The sequence below is a fragment of the Loxodonta africana genome, chromosome 11 (assembly GCF_030014295.1).
Source record: "Loxodonta africana isolate mLoxAfr1 chromosome 11, mLoxAfr1.hap2, whole genome shotgun sequence".
Lineage (NCBI taxonomy): Eukaryota > Metazoa > Chordata > Mammalia > Proboscidea > Elephantidae > Loxodonta > Loxodonta africana.
Window position 1 is genome coordinate 107,346,218 of NC_087352.1, and position 20,911 is coordinate 107,367,128.

Below are 20,911 nucleotides of genomic sequence, written 5' to 3' on the forward strand. Positions count from 1 at the left end.
CCAGTGACTTCTTCATTGCAAATGCCTTTCTTCACCAACCTAAACCACAACTATACGTGTGGACCTTGCCAGAAGAAATACACAGGAATCAGATTGACTACATCTGTGGAAAGAGATGATTGAAAAGCTCAATATCATCAGTCAGAACAAGGCCAGGGGCCAACTGCAGAACAGAACATCAATTGCTTGTATGCAAGTTCAAGTTTAAGCTGAAGAAAATTAGTACAAGTCTGTGAGAGGCAAAGTACGACCTTGAGTGTATCCCACCTGAATTTAGAGACCATCTTAAGAATAGATTTGAAACATTGAATGCTAATGACCAAAGAATAGACGAGCTGTGGCATGATTTTGAGGGCATCATACATGAAGAAAGCAAGTGGTCATTGAAAACACAGAAAAGACCAAAATGGATATCAAAAGAGATTGTGAAGCTTGCTCCTGAACATAGAATAGCTAAAATGAAGTGAAGAAATGTTGAGGTAAGAGAGCGGAAAGGAAGGTTTCAAAGGGTTGCTCAAGAAGACAAAGTAAAGTATTATAATGAAATGTGCAAAGACCTGGAGTTGGAAAACCAAAATGGAAGAACACGCTCAGCATTTCTCAAGCTGAACTGAAGAAAACTTTCAAGCCTTGAGTTGTATTGAATGATTCTACGGGGGAAAATATCGAATGACGCAGGCAGCATCAAAAGACGATGGAAGGAATACACAGAGTCATTGTACCAAAAAGAATTGCTAAAGTTCAACAATTTCAGGAGGTAGCATATGACCAAGAACCAACAGTACTGAAAGAAGTCCAAGCTGCGCTGAAGGCGTTGGTGAAAAACAAGGCTGTAGGAATTGATGCAATACCAATTGAGACATTTCAACAAGCAGATGCAGTGCTTGAAGTACTCATCAATGCCAAGAAATTTGGAAGACAACTACCTTGCCACCAACTGGAAGAGATACATATTTGTGCCCTTTCCAAAGAAAGGTGATCCAACAGAATGTGGAAATTATTAAACAATATCATTAACATTATGCATAAGTAAAATTTTGCTGAAGATCATTCAAAAGCAGCTGCAGCAGTACATCAACAGGGAACTGCCAGAAGTTCAAGGTGGATTCAGAAGAGGATGTAAAACAAGGGATATCACTGCTGATGTCAGGTGAATCTTGACTGAAAACAAAGAATACCAGAAAGATGTTTACCTGTGTTTTATTGACTATGCAAAGGCATTTTACTGTGTGGATCATAACAAATGATGACTAACATTGGGAAGAATGGGGATTCCAGAACACTTAATTGTCCTCATGAGGAACCTGAACACACACCAAGAGGCAGTCATTCAAACAGAACAAGGGGATACTGAGTGTTTGTAATCAGGAAACATGTCATCATACTAAATTCAGTCTGTATGCTGAGCAGATAATCTCAGAAGCTGAAGTATATGAAGAAGAACACGGCATCAGGATTGGAGGAAGACTCATTAACAGTCTGTGATACGCAGATGACACTACCTTGCTTGCTGAAAGCGAAGAGGACTTGAAGCACTTACTGATGAAGATCAAAGACTACAGCCATCAGTATGGATTATACCTCAACTTGAAGGAAACAAAAATCCTCACAACTGTACCAGTAAGCAACATTATGATAAATGGAGAAAACATTGAAATTGCAAGGATTTCATTTTAATTGGCTCCATAATCAATGCCCACAGAAGCAGAGTGAAGAAATCAGATGATGTATTACTTGGGACAGATCTGCTGCAAAAGACCTCTTTGAAGCGTTAAAAAGCAAAGACTTCACTTTGAGGAACTAAGGTGCACCAGACTCAAGCCATGGTGTTTTCAATTGCCTCATAAGCATGTGAAAGCTGTTCAGCAAATAAGGAATACTGAAGAAGAATTGATGTCTTTGAATTATGGTGTTGGCAAAAAAAATTTATACCCTGGACTGCTAGAAGAATGATAAATCTGTCCTTGGAGAAGTACAGCCAGAATGCTCCTTAGAGGCAAGGATGGCAAGAGTCCATCTCACATACCTTGGATATGTTATCAGGAAGGACCAGTCTCTGAAGGACAACATGTTTGGTAAAGTAGAGGGTCAGCAAAAAAGACTCTCAAAAAATGATTGACATAGTGGCTGCTACAATGGGCTCAAGTGTAACAATTGTGAGAATGGTGTAGGACTGGGCAGTGTTTGGTTCTTTTGCACGTAGGGTCACTATAAGTCAGAACTGACTTGACAGCACCTAACAGCAACTACAGTTGTGTAAAAATTTATGTGTACGATGAAGTCAATATGGCACTATAGACAGAAGCACCATGCGATTCCTCTACAGCAAAGACCAAAAGAACTAATTAGAACAGATATGGATGTCAATCCTGGAACCCTAAGTACCAAATGAAGGAATGAAGAGCTCGATCAAGCACCGAGTTTAATAGAAAACACAGCGCAAGGAGAGCTGTGCCAGCCAACGTGGCTAGATTCACCTCCTTGGGCAACCGTCACCAAAGGACTCAGGCAGGGAGTATGGGAAAGCAACTTCATGGAGCTCCCAACAGAAGACAGAGCACCTGGTAAGATACACACTTTCCCATTCCACTCCCTTCTTCCCCGTACAAGGCTACTGCCATTTGAGAACAGGCCACGGTCGTTCAGACAGAGAGATACCACCCCATTACTACCCAAATTAATTATCTTGGACCTTAGCAACCAAGGACTGCAGACAGGGAGTATGGGAAGGCAACTCCATGCAGCTCCCAGCAGGAGACAGAGCACAAAGTAACCAGGGATACATGCTTTCCCACCCCCCCATCCTTCTTTCCTCTATTCAGCATGCGCTGTTTGCCAAAAAACTACAGTTGCTCAGCTGGAGAGACACTAGCTCATTGCTGCTGGGGTCCATCCCACCCCCACTGGTGCCATTTTTTTGTTTATTTATTTTTGGTTTGTGTTGTTGTTGTTGCTTCTCTCTCTCCCCCTTTCTTCCTTTCCTTTCTCCTGCCCAGCTACCCCGTGTGCTATCCCTTCTCCTTCTTGTCGACTTGTGACTTTTTTAGTTTGTTTGCTTTTTTTTTTTTTTGGTCTGTGCTTTTGTTTATTTTGGGGGCTTTTTTTTTGTTGCTTCCCTCTCTCTCCTTCCTTTCCATTCTCTTGCCTAGCTAGCCCCATGTGCCTCCCCTCACCTTCTTGACGGGCTGTAATTTTTTGTTTTGTTTGCTTTGTTTCCTCTTTTTTTTTTAATTTTTTTTTCTGTATCTTCTCTCTCTCTCTCTCTCATTTCCTTCCTTTCCTTTCTTACACCTGCCTAGCCCTCTGCACTGCCCTCGCCCCTTCTGGAGGTGCTGTGTTGCACAGCTCAGTTGGAGATTCACTGCATGTGGCCTCTCTGGGTCTGCACTGCTGTCACCAACTGGCTCCCTGAGCACCATTTTATGTTTTTTTTTTTTTGTTTCAATTTTTCTTTTTTGTTGTCATTGTTTCTTCTCTCTCTCTCCCTTCTTTCCTTTCCTTTCTCCCATCACCTTCTTGGTGGGCTGTGCCTTACCACTTGGCTAGAGAGCCTCTGGCACACAGCCTCCCTGGGTCTATGCCACCCCCATAGGCCAGCGCCCTCAGCACTATATTTTTTTATTTTTCTTTGTCTTTTCCCTTTTCCTTTTCTCTCCCACCTAGGATTTGCGCTGTCTCTTCCCCTTCCTGATGGTCCATGCTATGCCACTTGGCGAGAAAGACATCAGCTTGCCACCACTCCATTTTTACCTCACCCCCAACAGCTGGCACCCCCACATTTTTTTGTTGTTTTTATTCTTTCATTATTATTTTTGGTTTGCTTGTTTGATTGAATGTTGATTTCTTCTCCTGCTTTCCCCTCTTTTCCTTCTTCCACCTACCTACCCCCATGCGCCACCCATGCTGTCTCTTGACCGGCCCAGGCACACTACTCAGCTAGAGAGCGACCAGTACAAGGACCCACCAGGTCTGCCCCGCTCCCTGTCCTTCTCTGCCCCCCCCAGCCCCGCCCTGTTGTCCGTAGTTCATGCTGCCAACTACCTATCCCTGCTCCTCCATCTCCACTGTACCCACCTTTCGACACCACAGCTGAGTGCCTGGCCCTGCCCACCTGGGCAAGGAAGTTGGAAGTATTGTGCCCACAGGCAAGCAAGCAACAGAACACACCCAGCCTGCTTGTCCAGGCATAACCAAATAAAACAGCAAAGCAGGACTGGTTTAAACTTAGGAAGATAGGGATAAATTTCAAGGTAACCACAAGGAAAGTTAACAAACCTAGTCATCAAAATACAGAACAACAACAAGTGTCAGCAAACAAAATCTACAAAAGTGAAAGAAGAAAAAAAAATACACAAACAAAGGAAATTCAACACAGAAGAGTAAGAGAAACAGAGAAAATGTCAGCATCACAAAAAAACCACACAATAATAGCAATAAACTCACACCTGTCAATAATCACACTAAATGTAAATGGCTTAAGTGCACCCATGAAGAGACAGACTACGACAGAATGGATTAAAAAAAAAAAAGACCTATTAATATACTGTCTCTAGGGGACACACCTTAGAAACAAAGACTTGAATTTATTAAAAATCAAAAGATGGAAAAAATCTTATCGAGCAAACAGTTACCAAAAAAGAGCAGGAGTGGCAATATTAATCTCAGATAAAGAAGACTTTAAAACAAAACCCACTGTAAAAGACAAAGAAGGCACTATATAATGTTTAAGGGGCCAATCCACCGTGAAAACATAACTGTAATAAATATCTATGCACCCAATGGTAGGGCTCCAAAATACATAAACTCTAACTGCACTGAAAAGAGAAATTGATAGTTCCATTAAAATAGTAGGAGACTTCAGCACACCACTCTCGGTAAAGGACAGAACATCTAGAAATAAACTCAGTAAAGATACAGAAGATCTACAGGCCACAGTCAGTCAACTTAACCTCATAGACATAGAACACTGCACCCAACAGCCACAAAGTACACATTCGGTTCCAATGCACACAGAACATTCTCCAGCATAGACTACATCTCAGGCCACAAAGCAACCCTCAACAAAATCCAAAAGATTGTGATAATGTAAAGTGTCTTCTCAAATCACAATACCATCAAAGTAGAAATTAATAACAGGAAGAGCAGGGAAAAAAAATCAAATACATGTAAACTGAATAACACCCTGTTTAAAAACCACTGGTGAAAACACACCATACCAAAACCTTTGTGACACTAGCAAAAGCAGTGCTTAGAGATCAATTTATAGCTATAGATAAACATATCAAAAAAGAGAAAGGGTTAAAATCAAAACATTAGCTCCACAGCTTGAACAATTAGAAAGAACAGCAAAAGAAACAGACAGGCACCAAAAGAAAGGAAATAATAAAGATCAGAGCAGAAATAAATGAAATAGAGAATAGAAAAACAATAGAAAGAATCAGCAAAATCAGAAGTTGGTTCTTTGAAAGGATCAACAAAGTAGACAAACCGTTGGCCAAATTAATAAAAAGAAAAAATTAAAAAAGGAGAGGATGCAAATAACCCAAATAAGAAAAGAAATGGTGGACATTACAACAGACCCAACTGACAAAAGAGTTATAACAATGTACTATGAAAAACTGTACTCAAATGTGAAAATCGAGAGGAAATGGACAAATTTCTAGAAGCACGCTACCAGCTCAGACTAACACAAACTGAAATTGAAAATCTAAACAGACCCGTAACAAGAGAATAGATTGTAAAGGTAGTTGGAAAAAACTTCCTCCCCACCCCGCCCAAAAAAAAAAAAAGCCTGGCCCAGATGGCTTCCCTGGAAAATTCTACCAAACATTCAGAGATGAGCTTACACCAGTACTACTCAAACTATTTCAGGAATACTTCAGGGATATTTCAGGGAAATGGCAGGGATACTTCTGAATTCATTATGTAAAGCCATCATAACACTGATACTAAAGCCAGGCAAAGACATCACAAAAAAAGAAAATTACAGACCAGTATCTTTCATGAAATACACTACGACCAAATGGGATTCATACCAGGTATGTAAGGATGGTTGAACATTAGAAAATCAATCATCATAATCCACTGTATAACTAAAATAAAAGAATCACACGATCATTTAGTCAACACAGAAAAGGCATTCAACAAAGTCCAACACCCATTTCTGATAAAAACTCAATAAAATAGGTATAGAAGGGAAATTCCTCAACAAAATAAAGGCATCTGTACAAAACCAACAGCCAACATCATTCTTAATGGAGAGAGGCTGAAAACATTCCCCTTCAGAACAGGAACAAGACAAGGATGCTGTTTATCACCATGTCTATTTAACATTGTGCTGGAAGTCTTAGCTAGAGCAGTAAAGCAAGAAAAAGAAAGAAAGGTAAAGCTGTCCCTATTTGCGGATGATATGATACTATATATACATAGAAAGCCCAAAAGACTCCACCAGAAAACTAGTGGAACTAAAAGAAAGATTGAGCAGAGGAGCAGGATATAAGATAAACATACAAAAATCAGTTGGATTCCTATATACCAATAAAGAAAATGATGAAAAGGAAATCAGGAAAACAATACCATTTATAATAGCCCCTAAAAAGATCAAATACTTAGGAATAAATCTAACCAGGGATGTAAAAGACCTGTACAAAGAAAACTACAAAACACTACTGCAAGGAACCAAAAGAGATCTGCATAAATGTAAAAAATACTATGCTCATGGATAGGTAGAGTCAAAATTGTGAAAATGACAATTCTACAGAAAGTAATTTACAAATGCAGTGCAATCCCAATCCATTTGCCAATAATATTCTTTAAAGAGATGGAAAACCTAATCATTAACTTTATATGGAAAGGGAAGAAGCCCCCATTTAAGTAAAGCACTGTTGAAGAAGAATAATAAGAGGAATCGCACACTGCCTCACCTCAGAACCTACTGTACAGCTATGGTCGTCAAAACAGCCTGGTACTGGTACAATGGCAGATAAATTGACCAATGGAACAGAGTCGAAAACCCAGATGTAAATCCATCCACCCATGGTCACCTGATTTTCGACAAGATCCCAAAGTTCATCAAATGGGGAAAAGACAATCTTTTTAACAAATGGTGCTGGCAAATCTGGATATCTGTCTGCAAAAAAATGAAACAAGACCTATACTTCATACCATACACAAAAACTAAAATGATTGAAGACCTAAATATAAAGCCAAAAACTGTAAAGATCGTAAAACAAGAATTGCACCAACACTACAGGCCCAAATACATGGCATTAACAGGATACAAACCATAACTAACAACACACAAACTCCAAAAGATAAGCTAGATAACTGTAATCTTTTAAAAATTAACACTTATCAAAAGACTTCATCAAAAGAATAAAAAGAATCTACAGACTGGGAAAAGCTGTTACAAATCCGACAAAGGTCTAAGACTAAAAACCAAACCCATTGCCGTCTAGCCAATTCTGACTCACAGCGACCCTATAGGACAGAGTAGAACTGCCACGTAAGGTTTCCAAGGAACACTTGGTGGATTTTGAACTGCTGACGTTTTGGTTAGCGGCTGTAGCTTTTTACCACTACACCACCAGAGTTGCCCTAATCTCTAAAATGTACAGGAAAATCTAACACCTCTATAACAAAAAGACAAATCATGCAGTTAAAAAATGTGCAAAGGAAATGAACAGACACTTCACCAAAGAAGATATTCAAGCAGCCAACAGACACATGACAAGATGCTTATGATTGCCAGCCGTTAGAGAAATGCAAATTTAAAACCACGATGAGATACCATCTCACCCCAGCATTACTGGCAGGAATCAAAAAAACAGGAAATAACAAATGTTGGAGAGGCTTCAGGAAGATCGGAACTCTTACGTGCTGCTAGTGGGAATGCAGAATGGCAAAACCTTTGGAAAATGATATGATGGTTCCTTAAAAAGCTAGAAATAGAAATACCATATGATCCAGCAGTCCTACTCCTATGAATATGTCCTAGAGAAATAAGAGCCATCACATAAATACACATATGCACACCCATATTCATTGCAGTATTGTTCATAGTAGCAAAAAGATAGAAACAACCTAGGCACCCATCAACAGATGGATGGATAAGCGAACTACAGTACATACAGTGGAATAGTAGGAATGATAAAGAACAACGATGAATCTGCAGAACATCTCACAACATGGTTGAATGTTAATATGCTGAGTGAAATAAGTCAATCACAAAAGGAAAAATGTTGTATGAGACTACTACTTGGAAAACTCATGAAAAAGTTTACACACAAAAAGAAACAATCTTTAATGGTTATGAGGGAAGGGGCAGTGGGAGGGAAAAACACTAAATAGGCAATCGATAGTGGTAAATTTGGTGAAGGGTAAGACAGTACAGGATACTGGGGAAGCCAGCACATCTTGTCCAAGGCAAGGTCATGGAAACTCCGTAGACACATCCAGACTACCTGAGGGACTAAATTGCTGGGCTGAGGGCTGTTGGAACCATGGTCTCAGGGAACATCCAGCTCATTTGACATAACACAGTTTAAAAAGAAAATGTTCTACATTCTACTTTGGTGAGCAGCCTGTGGGATCTTAAAAGCCTGTGAGTGGCCATCTAAGATGCTTGACTGGTCTCATCCCCTCTGGAGCAAGGGAGAATGAAGAAAACCAAAGACACGAGGGAAAGATTAGCAGAAAAGACTAAAGAACCACAGCTACCACACACTCTGCCAGACTGAGTCCAGCACAACTAGATGGTGGCTGGCTACCACCACCGACTGCCCTGACAGGGATCACAACAGAGGGTCCTGGACGGAGCTTGAGAAAAATGTAGAACAAAATTCTAACTCAAAAAAAAAAAAAAGATCAGACTTACTGGTTTGACAGAGAATGAAGAAATCCTGAGAGTATGGCCCTCCATCACCCTTATAGCTCCGTAATGAAGTCACTCCTGAGGTTCACCCTTCAGTGAAAGATTAGACAGGCTCATAAAACAAAAGGAGGCGAAATGGGCGCACCAGCCCAGGGGTAAGGCAAGAAGGGCCAGGAAAGCTGGTGATGGGAACCCAGGATTGAGAAGGGGAGAATGTCGACATGGCATTGGGTTGGCAGTCAGTGTCATTAAACAATATGTGTATTAATTGTTTAATGAGAAACTAGTTTGCTCTGTGAACCCTCATTTAAAGTACAATTTTTAAAAAGTTTTTAATTTAGGTATAGAGATTTTCATCACAGTATTATTTATGATAGAAAAAAGTTAAAGTAACCTAAATTTCTAATACAGGATTGTTTAATTGTGTGAGATGATATTTTGAGACCCTTAAAACAATTTTATGAATCTGTATTAAATGACATGGGAAGCTCTTAATTCATTTAAAAAAAAAAATTTCAAAGTTTCCATAGTAAGATCTCTTTTTTGCAAGGAAAAAAAAATTTAGCATGTGTATATTTAGTAGCATGGAGCCCTGGTGCCTCAGTGATTAAAAGCTCGGCTGCTAGCCAAAAGGTCGGCATCCCCCAGCTTCCCCTTGGAGACCCACTGGGGCAGTTCTCCTCTGTCCTGTAGGTCGCTAAGAGTTAGAATTGACTCAATGGTAACAGTTTTTTTTTTTTTTTTTTAAGTTTATTACTCTTAAAATTATTTGTTAAGATGATGATCTTGCTTTTGCAAAACATATCATTGCCGCAACTATTTTCATAGATTCTAGCTTGTGTTATCAGATGCTTGTTTAACACTGTAATTTCAATTTGCCATGTTCTTTTGAAATTTCTGTTTTTAAAAATAATTCTTAAAGAATATTTAATTTTTATATACAAGTATGTTCTGTATCATTTCTTACGTATAACCAATTCAGATGAACAAATCTAAAGATGTTCAACGGAGCATTATTTTATTAACCTAGATATATTTTGCTATATTTAATAGTTCCTAGCTTCTAGATTTGTTTAATGTCTAAGGCTGCCATTTGTAAATTGTTTACCCTTCAACAAGTAACCTCTTTGTACTTCAGATTCCTCATCTTTGAAGTGGAGATGATAATACCAAGCTGAAAGGGCTGTTGCGAAGATTAACCAAGTGTATATATAAAGTGATTAAAACAGTGACTGGCCCACACTAACCTTTGTATAAATGTTTTCTGCCATATGTATCTTTAATACTCACAACAACCTCTGAGAAAGGAAATATTCTTAATCCATACTATAGTTGAGGAAACTAAAACTTAGAAAGGTTAAGTAACTTGCCAGAGGTCACAGAGCTAATGAATAGGAAGGCTGTAGCTCGGAGCCAGAGGCTCAGCTGCTGACCACTGATGCTCAACGGCCTATAATTTCGTGTCAGTCAGTGGTATTAATAATCAAAGTATCACCTACCCCCAACCTAAGAAAATAATATTCTGCAAATGTAAATATGTAATATTGTGTTATTTTTATTGTGTGATGTAAAGATTTATGTATTTTGTAAAGATTATGTAAAGATTTATGTATTTCACAACATTATTTTCTGTCATAGAATACGATCTTCCCCAACAACCTAATGATATTCAACTCTTTTATGGAAACATGCGTAAAATTATACTTTCAGTGATTGGAGAATTCAGAGATTCCGTTTCTAGCAGAGAGTTTCGTCAGCCTTCTTCCCAAGCTAACTTGGAATCTAAAAGGTAAAAAGAAAATAAAAAGCCTTTTAACAGATTTCAAGATTAATTCATTTATGATAGAGATGATCTTTCCCTGTTCCTTTCTTTTTCATTCTTTCTTTCCCTCTTTCTCTCTCTTTTGGTCTGAAAATGCCTATTTCACCTACACATTTTAATGTATTTATGTTCAAATTCAGACTTACAGAAAAGTTGAAAAATAGTACAAAAAGCTCTCATATTCTGCATTCAAATTCGCCAATTGTTAGTGTTTTACCACATTTACCTATTATTCTTTATGTATCTTATAACTGTGTACTGAACCATTTAAGAGTAATTTGTAGTCATGATGACCCATTAGCCTTAAATATCCCTAAATTAGAAAATGTACATTTCCTAAAATTACAAGTGCTCTCCTGCATAGCTGTGGTAACCTATGGCTGTCGAGTTCAACTCATAAGACGATCAAAATTAGAACGGAAATATTGATAACAGTCCTACCATCTAGTCCACAGATTCCATTCACATCTCACCAATTGGCTGAATAATGTCCATTATACTTGTCCAGCAAGTAAACAGAAGACTTCCTCTTTCCCGCTTCCATTCTGGTCCACAGTCTAATCTAAGATCATGTGTTGCATTTAGTTAGCCTGTTTCTTTGCTCTTTTTCAGTGTAGAAAATTTCCTCAATCTTTCCTTATCTTTCATGACTGAAATAACACAGAGCGTCAGATGGTCAAATCGGATGTACGTACTGAAAGGTTGTATCCAGAATTAAGCTTTAGTAATGATTTCAGGTGAAGTAGGGAGAAGATTGGGACACCCCAAGATTTTTTGCAGCGTTAATAGTGGCTGTCTGGCTCGGATTAACACATGCATGAAAGACTTTGCTTACACAAATGGGGGAGCTATTTCAATCATGGAAGCTCTCCGGTTTGTGCTTTGATAATTACATAGCTTATGTGATATTTTCTGAAGAACTATGCCATATAAATTTATAAATTTTATGTTTCTTTACCGTAAACAATTCTAGACAGACCAGATCCACCCTATTAAAAGTACTCTGTAAGGACAACAGTGTGTTAGCTGGGAAATCTGTTGTTAGCAGGATTACAGGGGGATTTAACCAAGTCATCTTTCATTTTTTTCCTGGGCATTACCTGTTTAAAGGAGAATATAGGTTGAAGGCCAGCTACTGTCCTTTTCTTACCAATGATCTTGATGTTTTTGAAGAGTCAGGCCAGTGAATTTATAAAATAGTCTTCAATTTCAGTTTCACATCATTAGCAGAACCCAGTAACCAGTGCCATTAGCAGAACACCACAGAAATGATGCTGTTTGTTTTCTCAGTTCGTCTGCTCAGGTGGCGTATGATGTTGGTTTGTTCTGTTACTAGTAATATTTTTATCACTTAGTTAAGATGATGTCTGCTCTGGCAGGTCTCTCTGCTGTAATGTTGATTAGTAAATAGTTTGTAGGAAGATACTTAAAAAACTTAGAGGTGATGAAATAACTTGTTCTTCACAAACCTTTTGGCATCCATTAATTATCTTGTCTGAATCATTTTTTATTGTCATGGTTAGCAGTGGTGATTTTCTAATCCCATCTGTTTCTCTGCATTTATTGGTTGGCTTTCCACTATAAGGATTAGGTTTACGTTCCCTCTTGTTTGCCGCATGGACTCATGGATTCAGTACTTTATAATCCTTTGCTGTCATTTTGGTCCCTTCACCTGACTCCTTGATCTCTTTGCTTGGTTCCACATCATTCCTGGAGCACTTCCATATTCGATGGCTCATCTTACACTTTACCTGCCCCAGTCCTAGAATAGCCACTTCTCTTAGAAGCCTGAGGTCCTTCTAGTAGAGAAGGGTATTAGACATCAGCATCTGGGCATGAGTTTGCTCATTGCCATTGAAATGTCATTGCTTTTAGGCTCTGTCAGTGGACAGAACTAGGAAGTATATGAATTCATATACGTATCCACATGCGTCTATATTTATGTCTGCCTATAAATATATTTGGAAGCCCTGGTGGCGCAGTGGTTAAGTGCTATAGCTGCTAACCAAAGGGTCGGCAGTTCGAATCCACCAGGTGCTCCTTGGAAACTCTACCCTGTCCTATAGGGTCGTTATGAGTCGGAATCGACTCAACGGCACTGGGTTTGGTTTTTTGGCTTATAAATATATTTAAAACTATGCATTTCAACTGATACTTACAATTCTAATCTTTAAGCATAAGGTATATTCCTTTCTGCCTTTCTGTAATTGTACCTTTTTTCCAGTACTGGGACTCCTGGCCCCATTTTCCTCATTTTTTACATATTTTCTCAGTCTCCCTGTATATAATCAATCTTCCCACAATGGGCCAATGAGTTCCTAAGAGTTCCCTGCAAGTCGCCGTGCCCCCAACTGAGAGTTCACTGCTGGCTCCTCCACCCATCCGCCGCCTGCCTGCCACCTGGTGCCAGCCTGCTTTCTTTTTCTTCTACTTTTAGTGTTGATCTCTTTCAAAGACATTCGGTCAGAGAAAGAATTAAAGATAGTAGTTACGTGTACTAAAAATTATCTTGAAAATCACTTCAGTTATGAGGACCTGGCTCTTAGAATGTTAAAAATAACCAAGAATCAACTTAAAAAAAAAATAGTATGAGTTTTGGCTGGTGCCTCCATGATTTCTCTGGGGCAGTGGAGGTGTGATTTGAAAAGGAGGGTGAAAGAGGGCAATATAATATAAATATACAGGGATTTCTTTCTCTTTACTGAGGGTCAGTTTGAAATAAAGATGTACTTTCACTTCTGTGTGATAGGAGAATTTAGGCAGTGCACAATTCGTGTTCAGAATTCAATTAGAAAATACTTAATAAAAATCTTCCTGAACGGTATTATTAGTATTTCCTACCGTAGCATTTTGGTCAGAAGACACTTCTGTTTTCAAAGTCTTGCGGTGTCAGCACTGTGAGACCAGTTATCACTGTGCGGCTACAGGTACAGCAGGAAAACCGGGTGAGAAGTTTTGTTGTTTTTCTTAAATTCATAATACTGGGTAATTGTCTAGTAAATCTTTTCAGGAACTTCTGTTAGTGTGCCGAAGTCAAGGCAGAAACTAAATTAAACCGTTTACTATTCTAATTAAAGTCTACTATAACATTTGCTGTATATTGCACTGTATTTTTAATATATTTAAGTGTGCACGATGTGAAGTATTTTTGTTCGCTGGAAAGTACAAGGCATATACATTTTTAGTTTTGTCGTATTTCCAGATTTATGAAGAATTAGTATAAAAATGTGATACAATTTGGCTTTTTGTCATTTTTAATTTCTTCTCTCTCTATTTTTAATTATTAAATAATTTTCTAGTGAATCTGGAACTTCTGGAAAACATAGTGGCAATGTTTCTTTGGACGTTTTACCGGTTAAAGGTCCTCAAGGTTCTCCACTTCTTTCCCAAGCTGTTCACCCCCCTCAAGATAAATTAGCCTCTGAAGAAGTATGGGCTGTTCAGCCTGAACACTTGATTTTGATAGCTCCTTCTCCGTGTGAGTATATCAAATAACAGCACGTCAGGAATGCACCCTAGAACCCAGGCTTGCGCTTCCTCTGTACCCTTGACACATCTGGATGTACACATGGGCTTTAGGCAAACTTGACTGGTGGTTTTGCTTTGCCTGAGTCCTCCTCTCTTACTGGAAACCTAACTCAGATTTCATACTGTAGTATCTTCCTTGGCTTAAGGCCGTATACCTCAATTTAAGCTCCTAAGTCTTCAGTATGGCAAAGCCCCATCCATGAGCCCTTCCTCCCCACCACATCCCTAAAGAACCCTTTTAACACTTGGCCTTAACATTGGTATAGCTGGTTTAGAGCAGGAACAGGTGTGTGTGTATGGGCCAAAGATAAGACTATGTGGTAACAGTTTTCGGATTTCCTTTCTTCTCTGAGTTTGTTCAGTATTGCCAGTATCTGTATAGCTTCCAAGAGAGTAAACAAATGGACTTATTTTACCAAGAATTTGAAATTTCTGTAATTGAACAATTGAGAAGGTAAAATTAGTCCACTAGTATATTTATTTAGGATTTATTTTTATTATTTATTAGCATTTGTCTTTTTCAGTGATACTAAATATAAGTAATGTTTTATTTATCTGATACAATAGGTGACATGGCAAAAACTAGACGTTTCCAGATTTTAAATAATTCTGTTAGGTTACTGAAATTTGAACTGTATTGGCCAGCGCATTGCCTTACAGTGACACCCCAACATGGAGTTATTGAACCAGAGTAAGTATGACATTCTGTTCGCCTCTATGTGTTATTCATATGCTATCATGGTGACCTTTTAAGGGTCAAATGATATGGCATTTAAATTTATTCAGTAAATAGTGGCACTGTGCTAACTCTACAAAGCATCATGTTTTCTCCTGAGGGACAGCGGTGAGTTCAAGACTGCTGCCATTTTGTAGAGGAGAGGCCACGTGCACAATCTGAATGGGTGAAGAGTGTCCCTGAGCTTAGTGTCAAGTTCAAGTTACAGACAGCTCCAGGTGGGGCACATCCCCTGGAGGGCAGAAATCACAGTGATTTCTGAAGTGTTTCACTGCCCACAAAGTAACAAAGCAGGGAATAAAACTGGGGCATGTGATAATCACATAATGGGTGGTATCCCAAATCCAGACGGTTTTGCCATTTGTTACCATTCTTATGCTGAATCACTTACTCTGCTGCTTTTGTCTGAAGGACATTTTCAGACAAAACTTCCTGACTTTAGTATGTCTGAGCCATAACCTAACTGACCGTTTTCTACGTAGACCACAAAAACAGAAGGGAACTTTCTTGAGGTCATAACATTTGTAAGCAGTTGCCCTCTGTACGCAGCTTAATTGCTGATGTAAGGGGAAGGTGGAACTCAAGCAGTTCAGGGACTACGTCTGGTCGGCACAGACCATTCACATCCGAAAGGTGCTCCATGTTTAGGATTTGCAGCTTTGCAGAACAGCAACATGAAGTTTGTTTACTTTTGCAAAAAATAAATAATGAGTGTGCATTTTAGGAGGGTTAAATTGATTGTGACTGTGAGGTGAGGCAGTGCCTTGGACAGTCGAGAAACATTCTGGGATAGAAGCAATCAATTAAATATTATGTGTAGCATACCCTTTCAACAGATGGTTGAAAAGGTAGAGAAATGGCAGGGCAGGGCTTCCACAAATAAGTTTTTTCATAGCCCCACATACTTAGCTGTACGTTTATGGACATTTATTACATTCACTATATGGTGCTACCATTACCACTGTCCGTTTCCAAAAGTTTTATACCACCGCCAACAAAAGCTCAGTACCTCTCCAGCAGTAACTCTTCATTTTCTCTCCCCGCAGCCCCTGGTAACTACTTTTAAACTTTATCTCTATGCATTTGTCTATTCTAGATACTTCTTGTAAGTGGGATTATACAATATTTATCCTTTTGTGTCTGACTTATTTTACTCAGCATAATGTTTCTAGGTTTATCCATGTCGTAGCATGTATCAGAACTTCATTTCTCTTTATGGCTGAAAAATATTCCATTGTATGGATAATACCACATTTTGTTTATCCATTCATCTATTGGTGGACACTTGGGTTGTTTCCACTTTTTGGCCACAGGGAATAATGCTGCAGTGAACATGGTGTACAAGTATCTGTTTGAAACCCTGGTTATAAATGCTTTTTTATTTTTTTTACATGCATACCAAAATATGAGAACCCTGGTGCTGTAGTGGTTAAGTGCTACGACTACTAACCAAAAGGTCAGCAGTTCAAATCCACCAGGCGCTCCTTGGAAACTCTATGGGGCAGTTCTGCTCTGTCCATTAGGGCCGCTATGAGTCGGAATCAACTCGATGGTAGTGGGTTTGGTTTTATTTTTGGTTTATACCAAAATATTTTTTGTAACTGGTTATAATTTTTAAATCACAAATCTGATCATATCACCCACATTTGAAACTCTTCTTTGTTATCCTGTGGCTCTTAAAGAGAGAGCCATGGGCATAGAAAATACTAGCAATTGGGTGATCAAGAAACATGGGTCCCTCAGGCATGGTAACCATTAAGCACTCAAATACTAACCAAAGGTTGGTAGTTTGAGTCCCAGAGACACCTCAGAAGAAAGGTCTGGCAATCTACTTCTGAAAAATTAGCCATTGAAAACTCTACGTAGCATAGTTCTACTCTGACACACATGGGATCTCCAAGAGTCAAAATCAACTCAACTGCAACTGGTTTGTTTTTGTTGTTGTTTTAATCAAGAAACAGATTATTTTTCTTCATTCTTTTTTCATCTGGACCATACCATTTGTTATGGTCAGGTGGCTAGGAGCTTTGTAGTATTGGTCTTTCATCTCAGAAATTTTTATTTTGGATTGCTTTCAAAATGCTATTTCTGTGGCATCGTTTGTTTTCACATGAGTTTTGCCCCTAGATTCATGGGTTCATGGCATTCAACTTTGGGCATTCAGGCAAGACCGAAAGCATGAGGAGGTTGTGGGGGGAAGCCAGAGACTGCTGTCTGCCCTTTCCAGGTGATAAGGGAATGGTCACTGACAGGACAGTGTTTATGATTCTTGTCGTTATTGCTGCCAAAGCACAGGATATTCCTGGTTTTTATTATGAAATTCTTTTTTTAAGGAGTAAACTACAAGTTCTTGTGAGTCCTAATTCGTCCTTATCCACAAAGCATTCAGTCCCATGGAGTGGTTTGATCTATGTACACTGTGACAATGGACAGAAGGTACTGTAAAAAAAATTTTTTGAGCAACATTGCTCCTATTTTGCACCCTTAAGTGTTTTGTTTCTTATTAGGACCTACATTTCAGAAGTCAAATGAAGGTATAGTACATCTGTTGTTTTTTCAGCCCAACGAGATTTGCTTAAATATATAGCACTTGGTATGGAGTTATTCCTTTCATGATCTGAATGATTCTCCTGGTTGGAGGTGGGGTGGGGCCTAGAAGGCATTGCTCATTAAAAAAAGAATGGAGGTGGTAGGCAAGAGGGTAGAGTCAAAGAGTTATTTTGTTTTAGAACTGAATAAGCTTTGATTTCTAAAATCATTAGTGTTTTATTTGTTTGGCATTTTACTTTTCCCTACCATGATTTAAAAAATATGAACTGTTTCTTTTAAAATGATAGCTACATTTGTATCTTACCCCTTTATTTGGCTCATTTCAGAAAATCGTGAAAGTTCAAATTCAAGAAGACTTGACCCAAGAAGAGCATCCTTTCACTCGTTGGGCCTCTGGTGCCTTTGGAATCCTTTCTCCAGGGTCTGAGCTTTCTGGCAGTCACTTGGTGAAACCAGTGACTCAGCCACCTTCCACAAAAGTGGAAATAAGAAACAAGACTGTTACTCTTCCTCCAACAGAACCTGGTGAAACTTCAGGTATTTTATCACAAAACTGTGTAATTCAAATGTCTGCTGATAAATTAAGGAGCCCTGGTGGCTCAATGGTTAAATGCTCAGCAGCTAACCAAAAGGTTGGCGGTTTGAACTCATCCAGTGGCTCTGCAGGAGAAGGCCCTGGCAGTGGCCCTGCAGGAGAAGGCCCTGGCAGTGGCCCTGCAGGAGAAGGCCCTGGCAGTCTGCTCCTGTAAAAATCACAGCATAGAAAACACTGCAGTGCAGCTCTGCTCTGTCCCATGGGGTTGACATTAAGTCGAAAATTGACTTATTGACGCCTAACAACAATAACCGATAAATTAAATCTAATGCTGTATTCTTAGTTAGCCCTAAATTACTGACCAGTACAAATTTACCCTGCTTCAGGAGAAAACCAGGTAGTCATTGGCCGTAATGGAAATGATGAGTTGGTTTTGGAGGAGTGTGAAGTCTTAAAATGTCAAAAATAGGCATTCGGTAACTCTGAGGGTAAGAACTGTCCCCGTCCCCTCCCCTCCTCTCCCCCCCGCCCCTGACTCTCACCAGATCTTTGACCAGAATTGCTAACAAGTTAGCAGTGGAGAAGAGAGGAAAGCGAGTCAGTCCCTGCTCTGTCACTTACTGATAGAGGTGCCAGAGGGAGGTTAAAAAGACTTGCTCACTTTTCCCGTTTGTAAATGGCCATTGTAATTAACCCACTACATAGCGCTTTGAAGATTAGATGGGATTATGTATGGAAAGCATGTATGTTTGTCATCTAATAAGCACTCAGTAAGTCTTAGCTAATATCCTTAAACGACTCTTAAGATGATTGTTTCTTTTATTCTTTTGATTGCTGGCTCAGTGTAAATGACGTGAATTGTACATAGGGGCTGCCTACTAGAAAGGATTTGGGACCTCTGGCTCCTTGACACTGTCATTGATTTTTGTCTTCCACTCCGCCCAGGTTTCTCCTTTCATGGTTATATCCTGGACCTTGTCAACACCAACATCTGCACCATACTCTCCATCTTAGTCTGAAACCTGACACTTCTATTACCTCACCCGTACATCTTTCTAGCTCACTTACTGTAGGAATCACAGCATTTCTCTGACCTCATTCACCCTCCAGCCATTTACTCTGCTACATTTTCACTCTCCACATCCCACGCCTCTTTGTCACCCCACGCCACTACCTCCTTCACTCCATCAGCCCACCCTGCTTCACCACCCTGCCCCACTCCATCACCCCGCTCCACTCCACTCCATTACCCCACCGCACTCCGCTAGCCAGCTCCGCTCTGTCACCCCGTTTTCCACCCCAATCATATCCTACTTCTCTCATAACCCTGCTTGAATTCTGTGGTTTGTTGTTATAATCAGTGCCTCACAAACACCATTAATTGCTTGTGCCCCTCTCCTTCTCCATTTCTGCCTCACAGACCCCAACACTGGTTAAACCCAAATATCTCTCTACTCCATTGTCTCTACTGTAGCAACAGAACATTGCAGGAGCAAACCATACATGCTGCTGATTCACAGTTACACGTCTCAGATGCCCCCTATGCTAGGCCTTTCCACAGACCTCCTTAGTGTGTTCTTTTGCCCCTTTCTAACACATTTAATACTGTCTTTCTTCTCAAAGCTCCCTCTCCCTAACCCTGCACCCTACCCTTTCCACCTCTTGATGTTGCCTCACACATCATTGCAAATAATGAAGCAATTTCGTTCCCGTCACAGACTACCTTTTCAACTTGGAATATAGGCCCATTCTCTTCTTGCTCTCTCAAAGACTTCCTCCTGCTGCGGTCCTGTTTGTCATCAGTCCCTCCCTCATTGTTGCTGCAGTCCTGTCACCACACACAGAAGCTCCACTGTCGCCATTTAAGGGAAGGCTTCCTCTCACCCCACATCTTGCTGCTGCCCCTGTTCTCTACGATCCTTCGTAGGATAGACTTCTGCTCACTGCTTTCACTTCTGGTGGCAGGTGGCATGGCTGCCATCCCGATAATGCTGTGGAAACCTGCCAAGTCCAGGGACCCTTTTATCTGGCCGTGTATTTGAACTGTTGACACTGTAGAACACTCTTTCCTCCTTAGCTCATGTGGTACCAACTCTCCGGTTTTTTCCCAACCGTTTGCTCCTTCTCATGTTCCTTTGCTGATTCCTCTTTTTCCCATGTTCTAAAATTTGACATGTTCCAGGTTTTGGACCTACCTGTTTCCCCCTTCCTTTTCTCAGTGCATCTTCTCTGGGTAGCCTTGTATAGTCCCAGGACTTTAATTACTGTCCATAGCTCTGACCCAGCCCTAAGCACTGATATATATCTCTCCAGGCACCTAAATGACCTCTGCATTTGGATGTCTCACAGTCAGTTCAAACTTAACATGCTCAAAACAGAACTCTTGGCTTAACCTACAAAATCTGCTTCTCCTCCAGTCTTACCCATTTACACAAGTGGTGTACCACTATCTGCTCATTTGATTACATCAACTACCTAGAGTGTTTTAAATTGTGTTTTAAGTGAAAATTTACAAATCAAGTCAGTCTCTCATATAAAAACTTATACACACGTTGCTATATACTCCTAGCTGCTCTCCCCCTAATGAGGCGGCACACTCCTCCTCTCCACCCTGTATTCCCTGTGACCACTCAAGCAGCTCCCATCCCCCTCTGCCTTCTCATCTGGCCTCCAGACAGGAGCTGCCCGTGTGGTCTCCTGTGTCTACTTGAGCCAAGAGTCATTTTCTGTGTTATACTCCAGTCCAATCCCTGTTTGAAGAGTTGGCTTCAGGAATGGTTCCAGCCTTGGGCTAACAGAGGGTTTGGGGACCATGACCTCTGGGGTCCCTCCGGTCTCAGTCAGACCATTAAGTCTAGTCTTTTTATG

The 20,911-nt window shown here is 40.0% G+C and overlaps 1 protein-coding gene across 2 annotated transcripts in view; it reads left to right on the top strand.

The window, feature by feature from the left end:
• The window catches only part of CEP192 (centrosomal protein 192), a 214,678-nt gene that overhangs the window by 141,915 nt on the left and 51,852 nt on the right, over nt 1-20,911 (top strand). For both annotated transcript variants that reach the window (XM_064294755.1, XM_064294756.1), the window contains 5 exons: nt 10,511-10,661; nt 13,994-14,172; nt 14,790-14,913; nt 17,292-17,394; nt 17,835-18,045. In XM_064294755.1, the coding sequence (XP_064150825.1) occupies nt 10,511-10,661; nt 13,994-14,172; nt 14,790-14,913; nt 17,292-17,394; nt 17,835-18,045 (768 nt within the window). The remainder of the gene's footprint in view (nt 1-10,510; nt 10,662-13,993; nt 14,173-14,789; nt 14,914-17,291; nt 17,395-17,834; nt 18,046-20,911) is intronic.